General features: G+C 42.2%; 3 protein-coding genes across 3 annotated transcripts; 2 read left to right on the forward strand and 1 right to left on the reverse strand.

Moving 5' to 3' along the window:
- Positions 1-392: 392 nt before the first annotated feature.
- On the forward strand, positions 393-3,004 carry LOC108089647 (SET and MYND domain-containing protein 4). The gene is made up of 5 exons (XM_017188015.2): positions 393-1,089; positions 1,223-1,565; positions 1,622-2,158; positions 2,305-2,526; positions 2,591-3,004. The coding sequence occupies exons 1-5, from the start codon at positions 519-521 to the stop codon at positions 2,907-2,909; spliced, it is 1,992 nt and encodes a 663-aa protein (XP_017043504.1). The 5' UTR covers positions 393-518; the 3' UTR covers positions 2,910-3,004.
- Positions 3,005-3,272: 268 nt separating this feature from the next.
- On the forward strand, positions 3,273-8,930 carry LOC108089474 (RNA polymerase II-associated protein 1). Its single transcript, XM_017187735.1, has 13 exons — positions 3,273-3,435; positions 3,501-3,805; positions 3,862-4,090; positions 4,151-4,598; positions 4,656-5,141; positions 5,210-5,519; positions 5,577-5,662; positions 6,473-6,710; positions 7,096-7,253; positions 7,308-7,845; positions 7,987-8,125; positions 8,201-8,613; positions 8,674-8,930. The coding sequence occupies exons 1-13, from the start codon at positions 3,309-3,311 to the stop codon at positions 8,845-8,847; spliced, it is 3,651 nt and encodes a 1,216-aa protein (XP_017043224.1). The 5' UTR covers positions 3,273-3,308; the 3' UTR covers positions 8,848-8,930.
- Positions 5,661-6,395, reverse strand: LOC108089475 (general odorant-binding protein 69a). The gene is made up of 5 exons (XM_017187736.2): positions 6,275-6,395; positions 6,144-6,222; positions 5,996-6,087; positions 5,835-5,937; positions 5,661-5,774 (listed from the first exon to the last, which is right to left on the reverse strand). The coding sequence occupies exons 1-5, from the start codon at positions 6,344-6,346 to the stop codon at positions 5,674-5,676; spliced, it is 447 nt and encodes a 148-aa protein (XP_017043225.1). The 5' UTR covers positions 6,347-6,395; the 3' UTR covers positions 5,661-5,673.
- Positions 8,931-9,566: the final 636 nt, after the last annotated feature.

Genomic DNA, 9,566 nt, shown 5'->3' on the forward strand with positions numbered 1-9,566 from the left:
ATTTTCCAGGCGAAAGATTATACTTAAAATATTTAACTACGGATATATAACTAAATACTCTTATATACATATTGTTATATTTTTGTACGTTTAGCTAATTTTTAAATAAATTATTTAATGTGATTTATAAGCCCGATTCCAGTTACAAATAAATTGAATACTATAACTGATCTTGCTTGCATTTTAAGTGGAACAAAAGTAAATAGAAATAGAAAAACTATATAAGGTTACAAACAATCAAATTGATATTTAAGATGTTGGTGTATTTATTTCAAAAATAAATAAAATCTTACAAAACATATCGAAAGTGAACACCGATGACCGGGTGGTACTAGTTCAAAACTCAATACCGAATATTTATAATGCGGCGAACTGAACGATCGGTGCTATTTTTGGAGGGCGAACGTCCGCCAGCTGTTTTCAATACTCAACGGCCGTGTGTGGTGGTCATTTGGTGAATTATTTTTCATCCGCTGCACCGAAAATCTGAATTAGATTTTATATAATTTGGAGCAAGAATGGAGTTCGATGCCACCTATCATCAGATCTGCTCCGCGCAGACCGTTCAGTCGGAGAAGAGGGGCTTCTTCAACGAGTTCTGCGTGGATGTGCGGGATGCATGTGGCGACAAGTGGCTGCGGAACTACTTCGGCAAGCTGAAGTCCAATGCGGCCCGTGTGCTCTCGATCTTCAGCGATCGCGAGGTTTGCGATCCCGTCCTGGGTGTCCTCGAGCATGTCCAGCCGGTCTTCAAGCAGAAGGATGCCCTCTTCTCCGCCCAACGACGTGCCCAGGCGGATAAATTCTTCCTCATGAGCGGCAATGGCGAGAGTGAGGAGAGCAAGGAGCTGCTCCAGCAGGCTCTGATGGCCGCCAATCTGGCCGTGATGAGGGCTCCGGACCGGAATGCAGATCCCGTCATTGACGATGGCCTCACTCTGGCATTGGCCTACAGGTCGAGGGCCTCCATCCTGATCCGACTGGGCGAGGGAGAGGCTGCCCTAAGTGACCTCAAGTTGGCCACAAACTTCGGACTAGATCTGAAGTCTAGCGTGGATTACTACTGCAAGATGGCCAAAGCTTATGCAGGTGGGTTTCACTACATATATTCTGGGAAATTAATTTAATTTAAAAAAACTAGGAATATATCCCTGAACTTTTTTCCCAAAAATGATATTTAGAATATGTTGGCTTAATATTAATTTTACATTATATCTTGCAGTTATGGGAGAACCTGCCCGAGCAGAGATCTCTTTAAAGATTGCCGAAAAGATGGCTGGTTCTGATCCCACCCACATTGCCTTATGTCGCAAGGAAATAGCTGCAGTAAAGCCGACTCCTAAGGAAACCTCTAGAGAACAGGTGCCTACTTTAGCACATGGAGAAAATCCCGAACTGAGTGGAGCCTCCAAAGTGGTGAGACTGGTTGAGACCAAGGAGAAGGGTCGTTTTGTGGTGGCCAACGAAGGTCTGCGAACTGGAGATGTGCTACTCTGCGAGGAACCAGTGGCCGCCTGTTTGGAGCCTAGTTTCTTTGGCACTCATTGTCATAATTGTTTTAAGAGGTATTTAAATATCTGCAGATTAAAGATAAATTATTTAAAATACCTTTTTTTTATAGGTTGCACACCCCGGTTTCCTGCCTTCATTGCTCGGGAGTCGCCTTTTGTTCCGCTCAGTGTATGGGCGAAGCCTGCTCAAGTTACCATAGATTCGAGTGCGAGTTCATGGATTTGATGATTGGTTCCGGAATGTCGATCCTGTGCTTCATTGCCCTGCGTGTCTTTACGCAGGCGTCCAGTTTGGAGCAGGGATTGGCCACCGCCAATCTGCTTTTCGAGCACATGTGCTCCCACGAGGACGAACGCCAGCCGGAGGACTACTTGCAGCGATCCCTGATGGCTGGCTTCCTGATGCGCATCCTCCAGAAGTCCCTGTACTTTGGTCGTCGCAAGACGGAGGGCGTGAATCCCACGGCTGTGGAGTTGCAGGTGGCCACCGCTCTGCTGGGTCTTCTCCAGGTGCTCCAGTACAATGCCCACCAGCTCTACCAAACCCAAGTGACCGAGGAGCATCGATTCGACGGGAGCAAGACGGTGTACCTTGCTGCTGGATTATACGGTACTGGATCCTACTTCAATCACGAGTGCTGGCCCAGGTTAGTAACTGATATATAATCCTCTCAAGAAATGATTTTTTAGGTGTTACAAATTGTTTTTAAAAGCTGATTTAATTTTCTTCCATTTGACTTTCTTTTTTAATTGAATTACCATTTATTTTTAATATCATTTTTTGTTATTGTAGCACTGCTTGTCATTTTGTGGGCAAGAAGTTAGTCCTTACGGCAACAAAGCCACATCGGCCCAACGAGATTGTAGCAGTGAACTACGGACCCATTTTTATCAAGAACAACCTAAAGGAAAGGCAGAGATCCTTGCGAGGACGCTACTCCTTCAACTGCAATTGCATGGCCTGCCAGGAAAACTGGCCATTGCTTCAGAAATTGGATAAGCAAGTGCGATTTTGGTAAGTAAATTAAGGGTTATTTAATGAAAAATATTTTATAGTTTTGTATCGTATGTTTTTTAAGGTGCACTTCTGCGAACTGCGTCAACTTGCTGAAGTTCCCGAAGGACTTGGCCAAGGATGTGCGTTGTGCTCGCTGTCGCAAAAATATTTCTCTCAAGGAGAGCGTTGCTAAATTAATCAAGATCGAGGAACTATATCGAGAGGCTGCCCGTGCTATGGAGGCTCAGCAAACCTTGGAGGCTATTGAACTTTTCAAGGAGGGACTCGAGATGTTCTTCCAGGTGGCTGCTCTGCCCCACAAGGACACTATAGTCGCGCAGCAATCTCTTCATAAATGCTTGTCGGACACAGGTACTACTTTCAAAAAGGAGGGAAAATAAAATGTAAATAGTCACATTTATGTATTATTAAATCGTTTTTCTACTTGACTACAAATTAATTGAAATTGTAATAAAAAAATAGTTATTTGACATGATAAATATGAGTTAACGGCTTGGTAAAATAAGTATTTATAGCAACACAGGTTGCAAACATTTTAATTTTACAAATTTGGAATTATGCTACTAGTAATTTAAAAACGGTTTTAATATGGGAAATTTGAATTTGTTGTTTTAAATTTGGCTGCCGTTAATTGAAACAGCTATAAAAAAGCCAAAATGGACGAAATTGGCAACACTGAGGCTCATTTGGAAGATACTTTAAGATATTATGAAAAAATAAAAATGCGGCCACACTGTTCGCATTTGTTTTGAAATACACTATATTGTTTTCCGGGCAAAATGTTTAAAAAGCTGAAACCAGGCGAAAGTGAGGAGGATGTGCTGCGAATGGCAGCTGAGTTTAATGCGGAGAAAGCGAAAAATCCAAATTTCCAGCCTGCGGCGGCTTTTGTGCGGATGGATAAGGGTAAGTCAAATTGTCTGTAAGAAATATTGCTTCGAAGGGATATTGTTTATTTTTTATATTTTTAGCTCCAAAGAAGTCTATGTTTGCCCAAAAACGTGAACAAGCTAAACTGGGACGCATTACCTCTGTCGTAGAAAACAAACCGGTAGAAAGTACGCCGGCGGCTAAAGTAATCCAAGAACGACCAACAAGTGTCTTGAAAGAAAGCCAACCACATGTTAACCAAGCTCTGCTGGACGAAATTCAGGAAAATATTCTGGGAGATGTAAAAGGCAGTAAACTGAATCCAAGTTCTCTAGGCAATGTATTGGGTGAACTGGTAGAAAGAACTGATGGATCTAGAAAACCTGCAAACCACGAACCCAAACTGGTTTGTAGTAAATAAAAAAAAGGGTTCTATGTTGTTAACGATTCTCCATTTTTAAGGTCAACAGCGGCAAACCTCTTAGCATTTTTGCAAGACAACTTTTAGGAGCAAGTTCTCAAAATCCTGAACAATCAAGGACTCCTACAAATGTTGCAGAACACGATAGAAGTTCTATTGTAAAAGATGTAAGGCTCGGCAAAGAGCTACACGAAGAAAACCTAAATGTACTTAACCAAATGAGCGAAAGAGATATTATGGCAGAAAAAGAAAAGTTGCTGGCTTCGTTGGGTAAATATGTTTTATTCTATTAAGTTTTATATTTCTTAAAACCCCAAAATATCTCTCAAGATCCTTCGTTGATTGCTTTGCTGACCAAGAAACTTCAATCTAGCCAAAAACCAGTGGAAAAAAAGACATCTCCCAAGATTATTGAGGCACCACCACAGCGTCCGAAAGTCACACCATCCTCAGAAACACAAGATTCACCTATTGCTACTCTACCGGATTCAAATCCAGCTCTTGAACTTCTACAACAGAGTGATGCAGGCAATTGGGTAAACTTCAACCTCGTGGAAGAACACAAACTAGCGTGGATGCGGGACATTCCCACCAAGTTAAGCGAATTGAAGCCAGGACAGCAGTTTAATGCACGCTTCGATTGGAAAGGTGTGCTTCTACCACATACTCTTAAGGATCAAGATTCATCAACTCAACTAGATGACCGAGAGCTGTATTTGCACGGAGAAGAGGCAGACCGCCCGGGCTATACACTTCAGGAGCTTTTCCGTTTGGCAAGGTGAAGGTAGAGTTTCCATATCAAAATGTTTACTAATCCTCTATATGTTCTTTATAGGTCCACTGTCTTGCAGCAACGGATCTCTGCTTTCGGTGCAATAGCGGGAATATTTAGCATCTATAACCAGGGCTTCTACGATCAAGTACTGTCCCTACCAATATCAAAAATATTCTTTCTACTACGATTCGGGCTCGATGATAATGCCCCCGCTCAACTTGAAGTTGTGAGCCGAGCTCTGGCCAACTTGTTTTATAATGAAACGGATGAAGTGCTACTCGATCACATTCAGGATAATGCCTACTGCCACTGGCAACCAACGCTGCAGGTTTTGGGGAACGGCAGCGATGATAAAGAAGGAGATACAGATACCAATTCGATAGCTTTTCTACAACGCTACATGAAGCTACTAACCACCAGTCAATCTGTGCGAGCGGAAGTTAATGAAGATGAGTCGGAAAGTCGCATGTCAATGGATGACTTTCAACTGGCGGAGACAGATCTCATAGAATGTCTGCTTAGAACAAATATATTGCAAAGGGTTCGGTAAGCGAATGAGTTGAACAGTATATTATGAACAGTATATTTTATACTGATAATGATGTCTTTTGTAGGTTTATTTTGGACTCAGTGAAACCAGACAACAGCACAGTGGAGTCCTGTTTGAAATTGCTTATACGAATCGCCCGCACAAGTATCAAAGTGGCTCGTCAATTAACGAATGAAAGCCATCTTATAGAAATACTCTTTACGCATTTTCTGCCCTCTTCCAACGGAAACAATCAGTTTTATGGTCAGCCTCAAGTTTTATTTCTAAAATTGATACGGTTGTTGGTTTGCCAACATCTGGATTTAGCCAAGATTCTTTCTAAAGGAGTTTTAATTGTGCGCCTCCAACAATACTTGTTCCTTCAGGATACTAAGGTTTGCATGCTAATCTATTTGTGACTTAATTATATTTATTTCGAATCTCTTTGGCAGGTCCAGATGGTGCGTGTTCAGATCGAAGCACTGCGCATCCTGCGCTGTCTGCTGCTCCTGGGAATCGTGGATCGGGATATTTTCAGGTGGGTGACCGCTACCCCAGCATTACTATTATTTCGTCCCAGATGAATTTTCCGTTTACGTTGATGTAGCACTGCATAGTTTCATAGGCGGTTTCGCAGCCATCTAGACCCTCTGTGACAAGTTTCAGATAATAATGATTTATTGCTAGAGTTTCTAAAACATTTCCCTTACTCTTAGTGCCACAGGCCTCTATTAGTCCATTAATTACATGGTGTATTTCCACAGGTAAAACTTCCAGGAGTGCATCCAAGTGCATAACGTTTTGGGAGTCAATCTGTAGGCAACTCAGTATTTACATAAAAACATATAGTAGTCAAAACTTTTGAACTTACCAATCCGAACATATCAAACATGCAGTGTATAAAGCATTTAAACTCTGGAAAGCTGGGTATTTCTCTCTTTCTTGTGAACTCTTCCATAATTTCTGTTGTTCAGGAGATTTGTATGTGTTCCTTTTAACACTACTAACTAGCTACTAACCTGCGGAGGCTCCGGTCTGATTTATACATCTCAATCTCAGCTTCTTTACTTGTTTTATGATCATAGGACTCATCTCCACCTTATTGTTAGTTATAAATTAAATAGTGTTCGATGGTCTTGTAGCAACTTACTCCTTCATTAGCAGGGATAAAATCGTATATTATGAGTAATCCCAGTAAAAGTCCAAAGTTCCAGGAAGCCATTCTAAAAGTTATTTTGAATCGGACCTCAAAATTGCTTAAACCAAACTGAGCTGTGTAAAATGTTCTGCTCGTTTTTATAGCGAAGTCCAGTTCCCACTAATAACTGTTATTGGATGGCACTTTCAGGCAGTTCCTGCCCGCGCTTCGCCAGCTGCTGGATTGGCATGGAAATCACTGTGCTTTCGATGGAGTGGGCGGTTCGGGGCTGGTGCGACAACACGCAGCCGCCCTGTTGGTCGCACTGGTGGCAAGTGGCGAGAGCGGAGTGTGCGATGTCGAGGGTCAGAAGCTGCTCGTGGAACCGCTGCACAATTGCTGCTGCGGCTGGCTGCATTCGGCGACGCGTGTCGAAAAGATTAAAGATGTAAGTAGCAATCGTCGTTATTTTCAAAAGATTTTGGCTTATTGTTTGACTTTATCATTCTTCGTTTGTCCCAATAACAAAATCTGCCGAAACTTAAATTACTATTTTGCATTATTAGTTAATGATAATGATAGTCCAGAAAGGCATAATATTTAAGAAGGTTGTACTTAAATTACGTTACTGCATTCGTAATCGAATTAATGTATTAAATTATTGATATTCAACTGAGCTTTTGTTTTATATAAAATATAATTTTAATGAATCTTTTAAGAACTTTTCAACCTTTAAACCAATTAATTTGTTATTGCTAACTTATTGAAAATTGTGAATAATTATTAACGAAAAGAGATATTCACAATAACTTGTTATATGTCTGCCTTTCCAGTTTAGCCAGATGACTCTTCTGAGTGCATCCCTTTATGCCGTCTCCTGGTTTTCTCGAAATGGCTTTTTGGGAATCACCAGCTTCCAGCCCTTTCTGCGCAGTATTCTGCCGAAATTTGTGCAGTCCAGTGGTTTCATAGCAAGCGTGCATGACTTGGCGTAAGTTTAGCAAGGCGAACTCCTATTGAATCACACTTAATTGCTATTTCACAGAAAGAGCTCTGTGATGCTGCGACTCCCTCTTGATCGGCGCCACGTGCATGCAGCGTTGCCTAATGTGGGCTCGGTGTTGATGCACGACTACGGACCCCAGCTGATTATCAGTGAGTCGTACCCGGTGCACCTGTTAAGTAATCTCTGGGCCCTGCTCGCTGTTTCGCTGGAAAATGGCGAGAAGCCATTGTTTGGGGCGCTTATGCAACCGCCGGTTTTGGAGCCGCTCGCCGTGTATCTGCGCCAGTTGAGCTCGAAACTTAATCGGATCCTGGCCACCAACTTTTTTGCCCGGAGCGAGTTGAGGTTCATTCACCAGCTGCTTACCACAGACGGAATGGAGACCTACTTGGAGCGCCAGCAGTTGTTGCAGTTGGTGTACAACTACCTCTGCTGCCTGTCCACCGCCCACGCCACGCAAATCAAGAGCACCTTCGAGCGATTCATCTTCAATGCAGAATTCGTAAAACTGGACGAAGCTAGTTTAAAACTTTTGCAGCAAACCTGCCTGGAAATGGTCTATCCACACATAATAGCTGTAGGTATTCAAAAAGGAAAGGGAACTTTAAATTAATCCGAAATTTAAGATATTTTGATTTATTGTTACATTCAGAATTTGATTACCTTTAAATCCAACATTTTCGCACTTAACTTATTGATTTTTTTGCTTTTACTTTAGGACAACTCAGAGCCGTCGTTATCCTTGAGCTACACCCAAGCGCCCATCCTGCCCGCCGACTGGCCCTTCTTCCAGCTGCGGCTTATCCTTAGCAATTACTTGCAAAATGTGCAGCAGCGACCGGCGGCAATATACTCAGGTGAGAAGCGCACACTTCGAACTTTGCCATTCTTGGGGATAAAGAAAATATTTTCCTTCTTTTTTTTGCGAGCAGAGAACCAGGTGGTTCGCATGACGTTGACTTTTGTGCGGCAACTGGAGCAAGAGGGCCTGCAGATTGTTAGCCCTCTGGAGAAGCTCATGTATCTGATGATTGCCTTCATGGGTCCTGACTCACAATTCCTTACGCCGGATTTGCATGAGCTGCTGCGCGATATCCTAATGGATTTCTACGCGCAGAACGCCGACCATGACTTTGACTTTGATGCGGAGCTGGTCGATAAGGCTAGGTTCGAGCCGCTGTACTATCTGTTTGTCGAACACTTTGAGGCGGCCAGCTATGGCGATGAGTTGTTTAGCTCACTGGTGCTATTGCCCTTGGCCCAAAAATACAATAACAAGTGGCGAAGGCGTCTTTGGTCCGAACACGTGCAAGCTGTGCGGTTTATAAATTGCGATGAGAATTTGGTAAGTTAACTTAAATTTAAATTCGTTTTTTTTTATATTAAATATTTTGTATGTTTTCAGCTGATGGGCGGTTTGTCTGCTTATTTGGAGCCCGTGGAAGAGGAGCCTTCGCTGGTGAAGCTATACGGTGATGCATTGGAAGAACAGCTAGTTCGTCCTGGCAGCATTGCCTATCGGATAGCCAAGCACCACTTCAACCAATCGACGGCAGTGCAAAAAGCCAAATTGTTTTGACTATCTGAACACTAATTGCTGATAGTCCTAGTAGTTCTTCAGTTGCTGTGGTAAAACTGCGATAAAGATATTTAACTTTAGAATCCAAAGTCTTTTTAATGTGACAATATTCTATTTTTAAGACTAGCGTTTTGGTTTAACTACCGAGTGTGTCCAAGGTGCTACCTCGGAGTAAGGGTATATGGAAATTTATTTCTTTATGGAACTTGTTATGAAACTTTTAAGTGATGTGAAGAGACATTTTAGTTTTGTTCACAGAAGTAGAGATTGTTCAACTTAGAAGACTTGTTAAAAGTTAGTGCACAGTTTGTTCAAATTAAAAAGTTTGAATGCTTGGGTAGGTAATTACTGGAAATTCCCTTAAACCCGATAGGCAAGTCGTTTGTCATTACCGTGTTGCACTTTTTCTAGAAGTGACCGTGAATAGCTGAGGCGAATAATTAGTTGGCCACAGTTACACATTGGATTCCTTGGTTGTGTAACAATGCGTTTGGACTAATTACGGGCAAACGTAAACTGCTTTTGGCATGCTGTCGCTTGCAAAGCATTTCGCTATCGGCCTCAATTAATTAACATCATTTGACTTATTGACACATGGGCCACGACGACTTGCCTCCTCCTTCGCGACTGTCGCAGAAATGGTGAGCATTGACGGCTGATAAAATATATGTAATTAAAATGAACACAATTGAGGGGCCAGTGCTAATTAAATCATTTGA

This window comes from Drosophila ficusphila, unplaced genomic scaffold (genome assembly GCF_018152265.1).
Source record: "Drosophila ficusphila isolate 14025-0441.05 unplaced genomic scaffold, ASM1815226v1 contig_286, whole genome shotgun sequence".
In the NCBI taxonomy this organism is placed as follows: domain Eukaryota; kingdom Metazoa; phylum Arthropoda; class Insecta; order Diptera; family Drosophilidae; genus Drosophila; species Drosophila ficusphila.